This window comes from Lycium ferocissimum, chromosome 11 (assembly GCF_029784015.1).
Source record: "Lycium ferocissimum isolate CSIRO_LF1 chromosome 11, AGI_CSIRO_Lferr_CH_V1, whole genome shotgun sequence".
NCBI lineage: Eukaryota > Viridiplantae > Streptophyta > Magnoliopsida > Solanales > Solanaceae > Lycium > Lycium ferocissimum.
In genome coordinates, this window is record NC_081352.1 from 44,914,097 (window position 1) to 44,932,505 (window position 18,409).

Here is an 18,409-nt window from a genome sequence, read left to right on the forward strand (position 1 = left end):
ATGTGCTATGTGGGGAAAGCAACGAAGATCTTCATCTTCATAGTCACAGTTCTAATTGTTACTGGTCTGATCTTGGGATTTGGATTACTTAGACATCGCAATCAGAAGAATAGTAACAAATGCTCCGATGATTCTTGTAACCAAAATCAGTATGAAAGCCCCATAGTTGCCAATTTCAGTAATAACCCAGTCTCACCATTACCAATTCCTAATTTACCCCCACCCCCACCACCACCCACACCTACAGATAATCCTAGCCCTGAAACGCCTGATTTAGCGCCACCGCCACCGCCACTGTCGCCGCCTTTGGTCTCATTGCCGCCGCCGCCACTGCCGCCACCAGCGGTTACATTAGCTCCGCCGCCTGCATTGAGTCCTCCAAGTCCCGTGACAGTGACGCCAGGTCCAGTTCATTCTTAGGTTTTTTTTTTTTCTGATCTTATGATCTTTTTGCCCTTAGGTGAATTTCAATTGACATTTTAGTGTTTGTATAGAAAAATTGGCATATCGCTAGCTGCTACTTGATTTTGGGAGCAGATTTTTTTCTTCAGTTAAAGTTTTGATGTAATTCCACTGCAATTTTAGTCTCGTGGATCTAATTGTTATGTGTCAGTTGTCACTCGTCGGTTAAAAAAAGAAATATTAATAGATTTAAATGAATTGTTCAACCTGTAGTCTTTTGGATTGGACACTCCAATTTAGTCTATAACATTAGTATCGGATCAAATTGCGATTATGATGTGGCAATTGTCAAGAAAGAAATGCTAATGAATTTTATAGGCTAAATGGCTCTGCCATCGATCAGACAAGTCTTTTGGATTGGGCTCTCCCTATCTATAACATGTCTGATTCTTGATTTTTCTACTGAGCCATGATTCAACTCTCACTATACCTGCATTGGGAAAGAAAAAAGAAAAGGAATAGAGGGACTTGAAGAACATTGAACATTTTTCTTACTATGATTATCATTTTTCTTATAAAAGAGAGAATTTGGGGGGATTCAGTCCCACAGGCTGACCAGGCCATGACAATTTTTATTGTGTTTTTATAAATTGAAATTGGGGTTAGCTTTGGTTCTTCTTCATTGGTTTGACTTGACAAAATGATAGTGGAAATTCCGTGGGAACTATATTTCTATACTCTAGTAATTTTGTGTGGATGTATCTTTTTTTGGACTAATAATAATAGTATAATATATATATAATTTAAAAGAAGAAGAAGAAAAAGAAGAAGTCAATCTGATTAATCGTCAAATTAATTAGAGGAGCAAAGGGATTGTAATGTATGAGATGGTTCATGCCTTCATGGATAATTGTACTCCAAGAAATTAAAAATAATAATAAAAGGGTGGAAGATGAGGATGTATTTCCCACAGAAATGTTGGACCGAAAAAGAAAAATGATTCAGAAAGAAATAAAACAAGGGGGAAAATCAAAATGGGATGCGTTGGTTGATGGTCCTTTAATTGGATTCAAGTACAAACAGTTGAAAGCAAAGTTGAGAATCCAATGAAACTGTCTTCTATTTGGTGGATCAATTTTTTCCTTGTCACAAGGCTCTTGCATTTCGAAGATTTTGTTTCATCACTATCCCCTGCTATTTTTACTTTGTAAAATTTGTGCACGTAATAATAAAAATTATTTACTTTCAACGTCTCATAATTATTAGTGCAAGATTATGCAAAATGAGACCCTATAACCTTCCACAAAATTGCGGATAAAGAAGGTTTACGTGCCACACATGACCCACAGAGGAAGTATTTTCCTAGGTATGCTTATAGGACCAGGACCAAACCAGTCATGTGTGTCCAAACTCCCCTTCCCCACCCCCCACTCCACCCCCCACCCCACAGACGTGATTCAACATTTAGACATTCGAATTATTGCAGGTTAAAACTTTTGTGTGAATTCTAAGCGCCCATTAGGTAGTTAACCACTAAGAATATGTCAAATTCTTTAATTATAGGCATTAGGCTCAATAAAACTGTAAAACCTCATGCATGTTCAAAATGATGTTGATATGCATAATTAGGGAGAAGACATATGTTTATGCCATTAACGTATTTATTTATGTAATGGACTCTTGTGATTGTGAACATGCATAAAAACTTTTCCAAAATATGAATCCGAACTTTCAAATAGGAACCCTTTATCTTGTGTTCGATGCTCAATCAGAACAAGTCGTAATTCGAGTATTTAAATAAAATTTACTAACAATTTTAAGAGGCTATCAATATATTCATCCTTCTATATAATAGCTCAAAAAAAAAAAAAAATAGCCCGGTGCATTAAACTCCCTCTATGTGCGGGCATATAATAGCTACAAATAGAACTTAAGTTCTATTTTACACATTGTTGAAACTTAAAGATAAATCAAATTTTACTACTATCTTAAGAACTAAGGAGGATTGAAGAATTATATGTTTATAAGAGATAGAATTTTGGTCCCAAATGATGGGTTATTCCTTCCAAAAAAATATGAGGTGAAGAAGAATGAGCATGGTGCTCATAAAAGTGTTCACGAAAAACTAAAAATTCAAACCAAACCAAAAATTAAAGTGAATTGACTAAATCAACATGTATTTGGTTTGTATTAGTTTTGGTTTTGTACTGAAAAAAATCAAACCAAGCCGAGATATACAAATATTTGCTGGGGGCAATTTCAGAGATTCCTTTTCAATTTGGTTTCGTAAAACTAATTTTCCTTATAGTTTACGATATTACATTTTCCTTGGTTATGTTAGTTTTTTATAACAATTGTTTAAACCTATTTATCATTAATGAAAATAATTATGAGCATGACCATTTAACCTTATAACATTACACTCTTTTTATTAATTAATTTTATGAGTGTTTTCTTTAATTACATTAACTAGTGTTGATGTTTGCTGAAACAGTGAATTATTCTTAGCAAGTATCAACTTGGTCTTCTTTCTTCTTCTTCTCTCTCTCTCTCTTTTTTTTTTTTTTTTTTTTTTTGCCATGGCAATTTCCTAATACTTTATCATTCACGCCGTTGGTCTTTTCTGATTGTCTTACGTCTCTCATTTTCTTTCTTTTTCTCTCTGTATCGGAAATTATTTGTTCAATTCCTTGAAAATAATGAACCCAATTAAAGGAAATCAAAGAGAAGCAAGACTATAATTATTTTATTAATGATAAATATGTTAAAAAAGAGCTACAAAAACGTTATATTGCAAACTACAAAGGAAGAAAGTGTTTTTTAGTTTCCCATCCAGGTGTCCTCACATATTGGACCGTATATGTCCCATTATTTTGCGTAGGGTCCCATTTCGGGGGGAAACGCTTCCTACCAAGGATTTTTTCATATCCAGGGCTCGAACTCGAGACTTTTGGTTAAGGGAGGAGCAAAGAAAGATAGTGTTACAAAGAAAGATAGTGTTATGAAGCTAAACCAGAAGAGAGTCTCTGTATCCCTAAATATTTTTATAAATAATTTATAACTTCTTATGGGTTTTCTTAAAAATTAGTTTAGACATATTCGTGATCCTTGCTTTATACATAATATTTTAATATGACTATATGAAGTATGGTCAATTACTTAATTAGCAAGTGTTGTTTAAATACTGCAATCTCATTGTTCTTTCATTTTCAGAAGCTAATATATTTATTAAATTCATGTATCTTTTCCGACTTTGACATATTTTTATTGACATTTCTTAAAAATAATTAAACATATCTTTGTATAGGTTTCATAATGAATTTTACACTTATATTGAAAAAGTATGGAATCATTTGTTTATTCTTATTAAAAATTAAACTTTGACAAAGATTGAACATATATATGAGCAGAATTTAGATTAATGAAAGCATATAATTATCATGAGTTGATATTTCATGTGTCAAGAAAAAAGAACTAAAATAAACTTATAAAATCAAACCAACTCAAATTGAAAAATAAAAAATAATTAATTTATTTTTGATTTCGATGAAAATCGAACCAAATCAAAACCCTGAAAAGGTCGAAATATGGGTCAATTGTCCTTCCAAAAAATTTAGTGACCCAATGGAAACGTTCTCTTAATTTATAGCTCATGATCGATAAAGGAAAGACTGCAATTTCACCCAAGTATCATTAAATTTTTTTATAACTAAGATTCTTAAACTTTTTTACTGAAATGTAACAAAAACTCAGGAAGAAATAAATGAGTCATATTGACAGTAGACATAATTTTATTTTTTTGGAAAAAAGTAGACATAATTTTATCTTTATTGATTTTGAGCAAAATAAAATAATTTTCTTGTTACAAGAAATTGTTAAGTTAATTTCTATGATACTCCATCCGTCCATATTTACTTACTTGTCCATGTTTGATTGACACACCTGTCAGGAAACAATAAATAAAATGATAATTTATTATATCACCCTGATAATATAAGTCATCTCACTCATTGGGAAATGAACTGAAAATAAGTAGTACTAAAAAAAGTGTAAAATAATAAATTATTTTTTGAGTTTTCAAACTAGACAATTAAAAGTGTAATATATTTTTTTGCATAGTAATCAAGTAAAAATGAAGAAAGAGTATGAAAAGCTTGGGTTAGTTTAACAGATGCTTGCTTAGTTTTAATTTTGAGGTTATTATACTAATTTAAAAATAAAAAATCACTCAACTTTATCTGTAATATATTTTCTTTTATTCGGATTATTGTGCCATATAAGATCATCTCCTCTTAACTTTATTCGCCCAACGTTTTATAAGTCAGAGCACCTATCTTTTATGAGCAGATTAATAATTCACATACTATATGTACCTAAATATTAAATGTAAGGTAGGTAGTTGCAGTTTAGGTTTATTATTAAGACGTTTGAGAAACTCCAAACATAAGCTTACAGTAGCAGTTCCACTCTAGTTGCAGCAAAAAATAGTAGGATAATCCAATGAAAAGGATGATTGATGAATGTGACACATGAATGATAGCTACTTGTTAAGTAAAAGCAGCACCATGCATGCCTCTTTTCGCTGTCCATCCAAAATAGCGTTTACTTTTTATGAGTTAGAAAAATCCATTGATGACGATATGCATTTTGTTATTCTCTCCCGTCCATATCCACGAAAAAGCCATTTCTTTTTATATATGATGTTGCTGTTTCAACTGCTACTACTATTAATTCTCTACTGGATTCTTTATACTTGTTGTTTATAGTGTAGTGTGCAGAGCAAGGAAGTGAAGAACAGAATTAGGAAATGGAGAGTGATTCGAGTGGCAATCCCAATTGGTTATTTGATTATGAGTTGATGACGGATATTACTTCTGCTGCCTCTGTTACTGTTGCTGATTTCCAGACTCCAGCGAGTATTGACTTCAGTTGGCCTGCTCAAACAATTTATGCTTCTTCTAATCTCATGTGGGTCTGCTCTTCAACATTTCCCTTCTTTTTTTTTCTTTTTTCAAGCACTTAGTTGAATGGGCTACCTACTTGTTTCTTTCATTTCGTTTATCTTCTTGCTGCTGTTACTGCCTTTTATTACTGCTGCCTTTTCATCTTTCCTTGAGCCGAGGGTATATCAGAAACATCCTCTCTACCTTTATTAGGTAGGAGTAGGGTTTGCGTACACTCTACCCTCCCAGACCCCACTTAGTGGGATTATACTGGGTATGTTGTTGTTGTTGTTAAGCACTTAGTTGAAAGATTATAAGTCTGTATTCTATTGTCAGTTGCCGTAGAATTACTCTCATGATCATTTCCTTTTCGAATTTAAAGAGCCTATAAAAAGGATTTTATGATTTTGCTCTAAATTAGAAATATTGCTGCATATATTACTGCATTACTAGCTCAAGGAAGAGGAACTTGGAGTAAAGAAAATGAGATTAGATGATACTTGCGTATACCTCTCTATGCTAATTTATTACTCCAAACATGTGTGCTTTGCAAATTATATCTTGTTGTAATTGAGATAAAGGAGGAAGGTTGTGGTCAGTTGACACCTAGTGTCAAAATACTCTAATTATGGGGTAGCAACTAGCTTCAAAGTGAATACAAGATTTGAAGTTTATGGGTCCTAGGGCAATCTCAAGTTAATATACAATAATAACTGAGTACGCAATCAAATAATTAGTAGATATTTAGTGGATATCTAATTTATATACAAGGTGTGGGCAAGAGCTACTTGGTTCACGTGAAACCGTAGCTCATAAGCTAGCTCCACACATGGGTTCAACAACGAATTGTCACTTCGGCTAGCTTTAGCTTGAAAAGTTGTTACTTTCGAACATGAGGAACTTGCCTATCACTTTGTGTTGAGTTATAGATTTTTTCTATAGATTACATTGCTTTAAGTTATAGAAAGACTTAAATTTTGATAATATATTGATTAGGATGACTTAAAGTTTGATAATATATTGATTAGGATTTTATACCATCAGCTAATCCACCATGGATATTGTAAGTAACAGAAAGATGTATGTCTAATCTTATGGGCACATACATGTTTAATGTCTCGAAAGGATGTCACGGAGTGGTGGGAGATCAGCATTCTATTGAAGCTGTTCTTTGTTTTTACCATCTCCATATTCTGATGTTCACCTATCTCGTTCAGTGCAGAAACAGATTACACATTTGAGGATTCAGAAGTCAGTAAGGAGGCAAGCTCACGAAAGCGGTAAGTGAATTATCCAATTCTCTTCTTTTTTAGCACGGTTTGTGAGGTTGGGTGAACTCTTGTTTATTACATTCTTCTTCTTTTAGAGATCTAGATCTGTTTATATCCTATGTTCCAAATGACAGGGCATGTGCCAATTACATGCATTTTGCAGTTTCTTATGCAGTCTGGATCTGTTTAAATCCTATGTGCTAGTAAGGAGAAAGTCTATTTGACTATGGTTGCTCCACTCTTAAATGTAGTCATTTTAGATTCTCTCTTTTTAAATATGTGTTATCTACAACCATATCATAAGCTAAGGCGAACTCTAGAATGGCCTTTCCTTCATTATTCCTACTACCATAACCATATCCCCCATATATTTGGTCAAAACTGTTGCTATCCTTACCTGCATGACCATTTAGATCTCCCCTAATAAAAATCTGTTGGTCGCCTGGAATATCTTGAACCAAGGTGTTCATATCTTCGAATTTTAGTTTTTGTTTCCACATCTAATCCTATTGAGGGAGTATAGGCACTAATGATATTGATTGTTTCATTTTTGCATTCAAGACTTAATGAGATAATCCTATCCTCAACTCGCTTTACCTCTACAACCTTGTCCTTAGCTCCTGGTTCTGCAATTCCAACTCATTCCTATTTTTATCATTCCCACAAAACTATAATTTCTTACCCCTGTTGCTTATCTCTTTAATCTTTTGCTTTGGCCTGTCCATTTAGTTTCCTGTGGATATGCAATATCAAATTTCCTCATTTTTAATTCCATCAATTTCTCCGTCAAAGAGCTTTTATTCTAGTTACCTACCCGAATTTGACTCTCTTGTACTAGCTTCTTTATCCTCATCCGTTCATGTGGGAATCCTTTCCTATTTTGCACAGCATCCGGGCACATGGAGAGACTAACTTCTTCATCCACACTCGTTCATGATGTGGGGACCTTTTCCTATTTTGCACTTCATCCGGGTGCTTATGTGGCATGATAACTTCTTTACTCATATCCATCCATGATGTGAGAACCTATCTCATACACCCTCACATTCTAGCGATGATGTGAAGGTTACCCTAGCCTATTTTACATCACATCCGGGTGTGGATGTAACAACACATGCCTAGGAAAGCATGTTCTAATGATATATGTATTGTGAGGATTCATGAATTGGCTAGTTTTATTCTAGCTGCCAGCCTACTGCAACCCTCCTCCTTTATATACGTTTGGGACCTGCAGTATGAGCAAGCTCACACAGATAGATTTAAAGGCTCTTCCTCCCAATCACTACTTAAAGTTTATGGTTGTATTTCACTGAGAGAAGTTTGTTGATTACTTGAGAAACCTATTTTCCTTGGGAGGTTCTTGGTTGTAGTCCAGTAAAACTTTATCAGCATAATGATAATTGATATATCAGACAAACACAGCTGTCTAGATTCTTTATTCTTCTTCCTTTTTTTCTTTTTGCACGAAAACTATTGTCTTCTTGTTGCTGAGAGTAGGAAATTTTATTGGTGATATCAGTATTGACTGTTAGAACAATAGGGTTTCTATGCAGTATCTTTCGTCCTGGTTCTCAACCTTTCCTCTTGCTAATCTCTCTACTGAACTCGGGCGTAATATCACATACTGTGCGAGATATCAAGAAAAATTTTACATTCAGTTTCAGCAAGCTTTTTCCTATTTTGTGGAGAATCCATTTAGAGTACCAATCTGGTGTGCATTGGTGTTTTTGTGTTTCAAGGCTGTAGAAGGTTTTACTATTATAATTGATAATTTCCATAAGGACTATCATTTCAAGTTTGAACTGTCTATGTAGAAATCTCTGTTTCATGCTTCATTGTCCAATTAATGTGATTGCTCATAGATAAACGTGAACGTTTGACAGAGCTTTATAGATATCATCAATCAATATGCATCTCCTTTCCAATAGTCAGTTATGAAATTTAGCTTCAATACATTGCATCCTATCTTTTGGGATACTGACATCATACCTTTTTTCAGCCATCTTGTTTTGTTGGCGCTTTTTAAGATGGACGCAGCTTATTAAGTTTCCAGAATAAAATTCCTTCCTTTATTTAGGGTAGTAAATGAATTATAGGCCGTGGGTGGCTAGCTTTTAGCAACTTTAGAATGACTGCACATGTGATTCTTGTCCTTCGATACCTATATAGACCATCAAAATGAGAAATTAATGAAATCGTAATGTTGACCTGAACATAATTATCTTAAATTCAAAGTTGTGTAGCACATAAATTTCTCATACGGTTCCGATTGGTCATGGCTGTGCTCTTGATAGCCGTCCTTGTTTATATCCTTGTCCAGTGTCACTAGTTCCAAGGAAAGTACCCTTCAAAAGGTTGACCATTAAAGTGAGTTGCTAATAGCCCTCTCCGACATCCCCAAGAAACAAGAAAATGAAATAGAAAAGGAAAGTTTCTATGTGTTGAAACCGGTTGTTTCAGATAGCATTTTCTATGCAAAGAAAATGCCATTAAACTGGTATCCTTCATTTCCTTGCTTGCATATCTACTTAACTATATGTACAGGTTAAAAAGTGAATGTTGCAGCTCTCCGAGATCTAAGGCATGCCGAGAGAAATTGCGGAGGGACAGACTGAATGAGAGGCATGATCTCTCCCTCTGGACCTCTTTCTCGTGATATTTTCGCTTGCTTTATGGTTTCTCACATTCAATTTTGACATCATCTAGGTTCCTTGAATTGAGCTCTGTCCTTGATCCTGGAAGGCCACCAAAGACTGAGAAAGTTGCAATTCTGAGTGATGCTCAAAGGATTCTGATTGATCTGCGAACTGAAACTCAGAAGCTAAAAGAGTCAAATGAAGAGCTGCAAGAGAAGATAAAAGAACTTAAGGTTTTGTTTTAATTCTAGTGGTACTGAATGTCAGTTGTACTCTCTACTTTCATCCATGCTAGTTTTCAGTTGTCTTGATTCTAGTAATAAAAATGAGGCCGGTGAACGGGATTCTTGTCTTTAGCTCTCTGTTCAGGCCCTTATAAAAGAAAAACTTATGTCTATTCAGGCAGAGAAGAATGAGCTCCGTGATGAAAAGCTAAGGCTAAAGGAAGAGAAGGAGAATTTGGAGCAGCAGGTTAAAAGCTTAGCTTCAAAACCAGGTTTTCTCTCCCATCCTTCTGCCATGGGAGCTGCATTTACTGCACAAGGACAAGTCGCTGCAGGCAACAAATTGATGCCTTTCATTGGTTATCCCAGTGTTGCGATGTGGCAATTCATGCAACCTGCTGTTGTTGACACATCTCAAGATCATGTGCTCCGTCCTCCAGTTGCTTAAGCTGGATTTACCAGGTGACTTGCTACTGGAGCTTTATTCTTTTTGTTGCTCCTGTGCGTGTTAAAGGTGACAGACAACTGAGACAATTTGCTGGTTGTATTTATGTGTCTAACTTTAATGTATGGGTCAGTCCTGGCGGTTTGCTAAATCGTGTATATGGCGGGTATATACTCACCCGAAAAACAGTTATGTATTATAATTCCCTAGATGGGATTCCTTCTGAAATAAATAAACATGGTTTTATGCACATTATAAGCTGTTTTAGCTAAGCATGCCTCTGCACTCTGTAATATATTCTCTTCTGGATTGACTCTGAAGACTTTGCTTGTTTTGCTTGAGAGGCCATTTTGGTTACTTTCCGCACTCACTACCAGAATTCATTTCCTTGCTGTAGGATTTACTATTTTGTATTTTCTTGATACCCTGGTGCTTGTACTAGATTATACTTTGTTTGCTCTATTCTGCTTATTAGGAAAGAGGCCAACCTATGTTTGATCTAAGTGGTTCCGATAATTCACATCTATGACTTCTAAACTTGGTGAAGCACAGATTTTCAGACTATTTGCACTTATAGACAATATATTAAGGAAATTTGACAGTTTATTTCTTTAAACCTTTTGTTAGACATCAGCATAGATTGACTCCACATTTATTGCCTCTGGCTGATTCTACTTAATCAAGAAAGTATCCATAGCTGAAAGAATTCTATGGCAATGCTTTAGGTAGAAAATCTCAATGTTGAAGTCCATTATATATCGTCAATAAATGCACATTCATAAGATGAATGTTGAACAAACAATCAGGACTGAGGAAAATCAGTTACAAATAGAATTGAATCAACACAAAACGAAAAATGACAACATCCTCAAAATATTGTTTGAAGGCTTAAAGGAGGAACATCTGCATAACAACAAAGCCAAATCCCACAGTAGAACCAGCAATGACACTGATTTTATCAGCTGATGACGGGGCGGATGGCGTAGGTGCAGGAGCATCAGAAGGGGGTAATCCCACAGACTCAACAGAAGGTGGCAATCCCGGGGCCTCATCAGTCGGGGATGTTGGAACGCCAGTAGGAGGCATTGCAGGGCTTTGAGCAAGGGAGGACTTGGAAGGTGACAGTGCAGGGGAAATTTTATGTGCGTGTTTTGGTGAGGGTGCTGGTGAAGACTTGGGAGATAGTGATGAAGTGGGAGGGGAAGCAACTGGGGTGGTGGAAGGTGCTGATGCTGGTGGAATTGTGGGCTTTGATGGCGGTGAAGTTGTGGGGCTCGATGGTGGTGGAGTTTTGGGAGTTGGTGGTGGACTTGAGGGAGTTGATGGTGGTGGAGCTTTGGGGGTTGTTTTTGGTGGAGTAGCCGGTTTGGCTGGTGGGGGTGGAAAAGTCTTGGGAAGCGTGTTAATTTCGAGTTTCATTCCTCCTACGGTACAATGTCCACCAGTTCCACATATGAAGTATCTCTTGCCTACAGATGCTAGAGTGATGGTTGTCATGCCTCCAGTATAAATTGCAATAGGAGATGTTATCTCGCAGGAGTCGAAAGCAGCCTTTGTGACTTCAAGAACAGAATGGCTTGGAGCATATGTAAAAACTGTCAAGAAAACACACCAAAAAAGGCATTAGTTCAAACATCAAACGAAAAAAAAATATCAGACTCCATAGGGGAAGATAGAAGCCATCAATTTGCCAAGTCAAGATCAGCAGAAACATCTGTCTTAGATCAAAATGCCAGTTTTGAGTTTAAGAGTCAGACTTTAAGACTCGACAAAGGCTTCTCATTCTTTTGTGCCAACTCAACAGTATGAGAAACATTGTTCTTATGAAAGAGAGGGTCATTATAATCCATTTTACAAGTGCTAAAAGGATAGTTTTCTAGTTGGCTTACTTAGATTATCTCCGACGAAGAAGGTTTTTGATGCAGCCCATGCTTGAAGGTCACTAGTTGGGTCCCATCCACCATTAGGACCTCCCACTGTGTAATCTGTAGCCATGGCTAAACCAAGCAGCATGGCTATGGCAGCCAAGCTCATCAATATTCTTAGCATTGCCATTTTTTCAACCAGCAGGGAATTAGCTAATTTGGCTGTATTAACTGCTGCCAAATAAGCTAATTTTGTATTACTATCTTAGAGTTGTATCTTGGCTCTTGCAAGATCTAGCTATTTAATGCAACTCTACTATAGACCAAAGACAAAACAACGTTGAATAAGGAGAAGGTATTATTTTAATGTCAAGAGGCACTGACAGCTTGTTCCTTTAAAAAAGGCCTCTTTCAGTTTTAATTTTTCTTTTTATTTTTGGGTTTTGCTTGAATGCTACTCCGAGGTAGTCAAATATTAACACAAGAACATGCTAAATGGTGGAGCATTACAACAATTCATTCAGCAAAAGAATCAGAAATTTATTTCCGGTTTCCATCGAAGGGTTTAAGTTCTATGCACTAAAAGGTAATTGCAAGTAAATTCATTTTAAATAAGCATGATAGGTTACCAGTAATAGATAACATGTTAAATCACATTGATGGTATAAAAATTCTGATGCTATCCGTATGTAACTTAAACTCTTCTTCGAATTATATCTGCATATTTTTTCAGGATAACCCCGTATAAATGTAGTGTGCTTTAAGTTTGTTGCATTCTCTGAAAAAGTGCACAAAGTTTCCTTTCGTTTTATCTGTTATTTTTCCCTAAAAGCTCAAAGAAGCAACTCTCAATAAAAATTTAGAACAATCCTTCCACTGCTGTTACAAAATTTATTTTATTTTTTTAATATGCTTTTATTTGACTTTTGTCCCACCCTGCGTGAAAAATTAAGAAAAATTAATGAAAATTAAGGAAATTATTCCAATTGTTTTAACTATTGAGTTTATATGGTCGTTTTCTATGGTTGATATTTGTCTGTTGACATAGAAACAACGAGACATGGAGACCATGCCTAAAGAGAAGACTTATTCCTAATTCTGGAGGAGGCGATAATCATACAACTTATAAGCCACCACTATGACAATCTCATTTCATAAGGAAATGATTAAAAACATCAACAAGAGAATAATTTTGGAGCCTGTCATATAACCGGATGCACGTTCCACGGTTCCACCTCCATACTTGTGCTATTTATAAATCACACTAGTTAATGGAGATACTCAAAATTTTAAATTCATATACAATTCCCCTTTCTCTCTCTCTCAAACGTGATAGCTGGATGTTGATCAGGCCAAGTCAATTCACAATGGTCAACTAGCTAATCAAATCTTAAAAGAATTATACTTAGAGAAAGAACAAGTTGTAGTTTTTTATGAGGAGAACAATTAGAAAGCAAATAAATCTCGGTTAATTTTGTAGTGTAAGCCTACTTTGCACAACGTCATTTAAGGCAAAATAATTTTTGTTAATTTTTTTGCATCTGTACTAGTTAAGGATCTTCGTTGTTGTTATGCTTGTTTAGACATCTATTAACTTTCATATTTGATATCAGAAAGCATGTTGGTCGCCAATTTTGTACAAAAGAAACATACCAAACAATCCTTTTTGAAAAATGATAAGACATGCAATCCATCTTCTTCTGTAATAGTAAGCTTAGGACTTGATAGAAAAAACTTTTACAGGCTAGCAAGTATGCAACTTCATATTTGTCAAAATTGATGTGACACAATCCGAATATGCTTTTTTAGATGAAGATCCACTCCATGAGATGCCTGAATTTCATGCATTGTATCAGTCTCTCAATTTTTCCTTGTCAATAACCTACTCAACTTACAGATAAAAACTTTGGAAGTTTGTTATAAAAACTTTGGAAGTTTGTTTCCTTTCAAATTATCTGAAGTTAGATTTTGGCAAGCTAAACTTCAGACTTGCACATATGAAATTGTTAAAGTGACTACGTTTGCAATAGTTTAGAAATTTTGGCTATGCCTTAAATGGTGTCCTGAAATCACCTATCTGCGTTCTTCCCCCTAGCTAGTGTCAATCTCATTTGGATGGATGTTTTTCTACTTTTCCTTGGAAACTTTTCCCAAATATATATTTGGAAGTACCAATTCGCACTCCGAAGTTATGTAGAGCTAAGTTTGATGAAGGATGGTTAGCTTCTTAAGCCGTAACAATACCCACCATCTATCTTTATATTCTTTGTAGGGATCTACCTTGGCAGTTATACAATCAAAGAGGTATACAGCATGATTTTTTTTTTTCTGTTTCCAAAGCAGCTAGAAACAGATGTATAGAAGCAAGTTCGCGTATTATGAATTTACCCGATAGGCACCATTTTGGGAACATCCGGTGCCAAAGTTACTGAACGGGTAAGTAATTGATCCCCGGAGTTATGTAATGTATTTATCTGTTGGGTTACGAGCAGACATTTTCCAGGGGTTTCTAATATCATGCTCTCTCTTTCCTCCTCCTGATATAACTAAACATCTTCTTTAGAAAAAGTTCCATAGATAGTCTAGAAGAAAATATCATCAACTTTCGTCAAGGATCTCAATCACCATTGCCAGCAAATTAACCGAATCTACTACCTCCAAAGGATGTGGTGCAGCGGATGGGGCTGCTCCTCCCTCAATCAGAAGTCTCGGGTTCGAGCCCTGGGTATGAAAAAATCCTTGGTAGGGAGCGCTTCCCCTGAATGGGCCCTACGCGGCGCGAATACGGATATAGTCGGGCTCCAATCTGGGTACCAGACACCTGGTGAGAACCAAAAAGAAAAAACTGAATCTGCTGCAACTATGTGCTACTTTTCTTGATTAAGAATCGCGATCGAAATGTGTGCTTACAAATACTAACTAATAGTAACATTTCTATAACGTTAATGCAACCTACCATAGGGTGTAATATAAACTTTACATGTTCAAATGTTTATGTTATTTGCGAACTGCTAAGTAGAAATTTGCAGCTGCACCTTGTCAAAGACTAAATGGAGATATCCTGTATATATTTGTAACTCAGCAGCAACTAGCAAGGCTGTCGTGCTTTAGCTTCACGATGCTCTGAAGGTTTTGATTAACTGCTGGTAGTATTCTACTTGCTTGTCGTTGTCGGATACAGATGGAGTAATTTTCTCCATAGCCTGTTTGAAATGCGACTCCTTCATAGTCCACGATGGGTCACGAGGACTTGTATCTGCTGCTATCAATTTATCTACAAGTGCAGCAATTGCAGCTTCATTCATCAGTGCTGATAGGTCAACTCCACTTACACTTTTACAAGCATCATCTCTTCCAATTCTCATCAAGTCGACACTAGTATCTATAGGTTTCTTACTGGCAAGAGCTTTTAAAATTAGTCCATGCTCATCCGGACTAGGTAGAGGGACATGTAGCGGTTTCCCTAACCTTACAGGTCGAGAGGGGAAATCTCATTCATTAAAAAAGTGAACCTGGTAAATATTGTTTTCAGACCTAAAATGTTACTCCCTCTGTCCCAATTTATGTGATCCTTTTCACTTTCGAGATTCAGACTATGTAAACTTTGACCAATTTATTAAAATGGTTTTTTTTTAATCATATTGACATGAGGTGAAGATGCGATCAAGGCAATGGAGTTTCTACTCCTCGCAGGTCTAAGCAATATAGCTTATGAAATTTTTTTAGTACTTTGTTTAGTTTTTACCGATGTACCAAAAAAAATAAAAATAGCAAAGGGTCATAGCTCAAGAAAGTCCATAATAAGTCTCAGATTGTTGCTTCATTTACGGCAAAATGGGCGTAATGGCATGCAAGAGAAAAGGTCAAAATTCCTTAAGACATCAAGAAAGAAAATCTTGAACAAGTTTCAGACAAAATTGTGACTTATTTTTTCGGGTTGACTCACAAGTCTCAAAGTTTTTTCTGTATGTTGCTAATTTGTTAATGTGTCTAGTTTCCGGCGGTATACATCTAATCCAAGTACAAACGTACAGAACTGATTTTTCAAACCAAAAAGCTTCCCCCATATGTCTGGCTCTGAATCCTCTTTGCTCATTGAACTTAGTTCTCACGAAACAAATGACTCTGCCATGAAAATACTGTTGGCATTTTCCTAGGCTTGGTGTTAGACTTCCTTATGCACAAATTCTTTTTTCTTCCAGGAGCAATGAATCATCAAAATGGAGATTGCGCGATCGGATCAGGCAAGACCATCAAATGGTGGTAGCTATGCTTGTGGAATGTCTCTAATAATATATTGTACTAATGCTGCAAGTAAATTAGTTCATCTTCCTTGCATTCTCTTATCGCTATTTCCATGACATTGCCCCATGTAGAAGTTAACACATCACAGCAATGCCTTCTTGGAGCTAGCAACTGGATATGACATTAGACCAAAAGATTCAAAAATTAGATACTAGACAACTTTATAATTAACAGAATTTAGAGATTAAGAATCTCAAGATACCTGTTGCTTGTCAAGGACTAACTTGCTTGATAACACTCTGATTTCTTCTAGTCTTCTAGGCGAAGACATGTCGAATTTGCATTCCTCAGATGTCTTTCTCTTGTAAATAGCCTTAGTTCTATTGGTTTCAGAAGAAATTCTGTCCAGGAAATAAACAAGCTGCCTTCGGCATGGATCAGATTCATATTTCCTCGAATCAAAGTCGTATAATGCACCTGTATGACTCCTTTTCCAGGGAGCGTAGCTCTCTTCAACACGCTCAACATTTGGTAAAGGCACGTGCTTGTCGAACACTTGAACAGCATATCCCCAAGACACTGACACTGTCCAAGAAAACCAACGATCGTAGCATACTGTTTGCTGCAAAATACGATGCGGATCGAAGTTTGCAGCATTGTACAAGTGTTCCAGAGCCTTCACTGTTGTCATATTTGGGAATATAGGATCAATTGCCTCCATATGATGCATAGATACCAAAGGTCTATTAGGATGTGCAGCCAATAGTCCAAACACATTTCCATGAAAATCCATCTAGTATTTCAATTTTGCCAGAAACAGAACAAGAGAGTCAGAAATGAAAAATTCACAATAGCCCAAAGGAAGTTTACAAGAAATTCAAAAGGTAAATGAAAACTTAAAATACATCGACAGCCCCTTAAATTTGCCAATAAATTTTATTTAGACACTTGAACTACGACATGTTCTGGTTGAGCACCTGAACATATGATAAAGTTCCTATTACACGCTTCCAACTCAAATTTTGAAAAAATCTTTTGCGCGTGTTTTTAAGCGATTACGAAGATAAGTTAATCACTTAAAATACGTCACCTCCTTTAATTATACCTCATTAAGCCGTAATCGGCACTTGCGAAAACGTGTAGAATTTTTTTCAAATATGAGCTGAAACTCGAAAGTGTCTAAAAGGAACACTTTATCATGCATTCAGGTGCTAAATTAAAACAGACCGTAGTTCGAGTGTCTAAATGAAATTTATTTACAAGTTTAAGGGTTGCCGATATATTCAGCCAAGTGAAAAAGGTACCTGATGAAACCCGGGCTCGCGTGTTAAGCCAACACCAAGCTCTGCTAAACAGGCATGAACTCTACCATCACTTCCATATAAATGAGGGTATCTTTCTATGCATGAATCAAAGAATCTAGCCAAAACATTAGCCAAAGGATAACTTATAGCAAAACCAGCTCCACCAAAAGCCATTTCATAGGAGAAAAACTTGTTCTGCGTAAAGCTTTCTGAATTTGTCCCAATGTAGTACCAAAGGCCATGATCATATTTAGAAAGCGTCTTCACCAAATTTTCAGGGAAGAAAATTGTGTCATCATCACCAAACACAAACCACCTGACATTAGAATGATTTAGTGCCACAGTCTCCGAGACGACACGTGCCACACGAATAGCTGAAGGGGTCCCACCTTTATAAGTATATCTGAAATTAGAAGTATCCCCAGATATGCAAATTGGAGGCAAAGACTCATCCTTTGTGCCATTGGATGAAGAAGGTGGCATCTTTTCAAGAAACACACAACCCCTCATCATATTAGGCTTCCACCAGAGCTTAACATATTCTTTTCTTTTGGACCAAGATAGCTCATTTGATGCAATCCCAAAAACAATATGATCAAGATTGGTTTGGGATGTTAAATTATCATCCTGTAATGAAACTGAGGTATGGAAATGGTTTGTGTTATTGGGAGCAAGATAAATGGAACAAACAAGATAAATCATGCAACCAAAACAAGTTAGTACTATAATTAGATTTTTTATACTAATATTCGAGGAATATTGTGTCTTGCTGGGAACCTGAAAAAAATGCATATTTGAGAATGTATGAACGAAAATGGAATAAGGGGTTTACAGGAATTCAGTGTTATTGGTAGAGCTAGCTACAACAACCCCTTTTAGAGAAATTTGACAACTTTTTAATTAAATTTGCCTTAGAAAATCGGTTACATCTTCACATTGGGATTAAGAAAACTTATGAAAATGAAAGGTAGACTTTTGGAAAAGTAGGTTACTTTTTGAATATGTAACGCCATCTTTCTTTATTAATCTTAGGGGGGACTCCATTCAAAGGTCTTCATGTGGTGGAACTGAGTC

At 35.9% G+C, this 18,409-nt stretch overlaps 4 protein-coding genes across 4 annotated transcripts; 2 read left to right on the plus strand and 2 right to left on the minus strand.

The window, feature by feature from the left end:
- LOC132038393 (pollen-specific leucine-rich repeat extensin-like protein 3) lies at positions 1-420 on the plus strand. The gene has a single exon (XM_059429067.1). The coding sequence runs from the start codon at positions 1-3 to the stop codon at positions 418-420; it is 420 nt and encodes a 139-aa protein (XP_059285050.1).
- Positions 421-5,170: 4,750 nt separating this feature from the next.
- LOC132036072 (transcription factor ILR3-like) lies at positions 5,171-10,171 on the plus strand. The gene is made up of 5 exons (XM_059426299.1): positions 5,171-5,370; positions 6,563-6,625; positions 9,161-9,238; positions 9,323-9,485; positions 9,655-10,171. Exons 1-5 carry the CDS (start codon positions 5,210-5,212, stop codon positions 9,922-9,924), a joined length of 735 nt encoding a protein of 244 aa, XP_059282282.1. The 5' UTR covers positions 5,171-5,209; the 3' UTR covers positions 9,925-10,171.
- Positions 10,172-10,702: 531 nt separating this feature from the next.
- LOC132036797 (uclacyanin 1-like) lies at positions 10,703-12,080 on the minus strand. Its single transcript, XM_059427185.1, has 2 exons — positions 11,811-12,080; positions 10,703-11,516 (listed from the first exon to the last, which is right to left on the minus strand). The coding sequence occupies exons 1-2, from the start codon at positions 11,974-11,976 to the stop codon at positions 10,810-10,812; spliced, it is 873 nt and encodes a 290-aa protein (XP_059283168.1). The 5' UTR covers positions 11,977-12,080; the 3' UTR covers positions 10,703-10,809.
- A 3,630-nt stretch (positions 12,081-15,710) lies between these two features.
- Positions 15,711-18,357, minus strand: LOC132036628 (uncharacterized). The gene is made up of 3 exons (XM_059427006.1): positions 17,336-18,357; positions 16,294-16,824; positions 15,711-16,202 (listed from the first exon to the last, which is right to left on the minus strand). The coding sequence occupies exons 1-3, from the start codon at positions 18,125-18,127 to the stop codon at positions 16,089-16,091; spliced, it is 1,437 nt and encodes a 478-aa protein (XP_059282989.1). The 5' UTR covers positions 18,128-18,357; the 3' UTR covers positions 15,711-16,088.
- Between the last annotated feature and the right edge of the window lie 52 nt (positions 18,358-18,409).

What these genes read in the sequence shown, in the direction of transcription:
- LOC132036628 (XM_059427006.1), bottom strand. Translation starts at nt 18,127, where the DNA reads ATGCATTTTTTTCAGGTTCCCAGCAAGACACAATATTCCTCGAATATT. An exon ending in GCGAGCCCGGGTTTCATCAG is followed by an intron (nt 16,825 to 17,335) that starts GTACCTTTTTCA and finishes TTGAAATACTAG; the next exon opens with ATGGATTTTCATGGAAATGT. An exon ending in TAGTCCTTGACAAGCAACAG is followed by an intron (nt 16,203 to 16,293) that starts GTATCTTGAGAT and finishes TGTCATATCCAG; the next exon opens with TTGCTAGCTCCAAGAAGGCA.
- LOC132036797 (XM_059427185.1), bottom strand. Translation starts at nt 11,976, where the DNA reads ATGGCAATGCTAAGAATATTGATGAGCTTGGCTGCCATAGCCATGCTG. An exon ending in CTTCGTCGGAGATAATCTAA is followed by an intron (nt 11,517 to 11,810) that starts GTAAGCCAACTA and finishes TTTTCTTGACAG; the next exon opens with TTTTTACATATGCTCCAAGC.
- LOC132038393 (XM_059429067.1), top strand. Translation starts at nt 1, where the DNA reads ATGTGCTATGTGGGGAAAGCAACGAAGATCTTCATCTTCATAGTCACA.
- LOC132036072 (XM_059426299.1), top strand. Translation starts at nt 5,210, where the DNA reads ATGGAGAGTGATTCGAGTGGCAATCCCAATTGGTTATTTGATTATGAG. An exon ending in TATGCTTCTTCTAATCTCAT is followed by an intron (nt 5,371 to 6,562) that starts GTGGGTCTGCTC and finishes TATCTCGTTCAG; the next exon opens with TGCAGAAACAGATTACACAT. An exon ending in AGAAGATAAAAGAACTTAAG is followed by an intron (nt 9,486 to 9,654) that starts GTTTTGTTTTAA and finishes ATGTCTATTCAG; the next exon opens with GCAGAGAAGAATGAGCTCCG.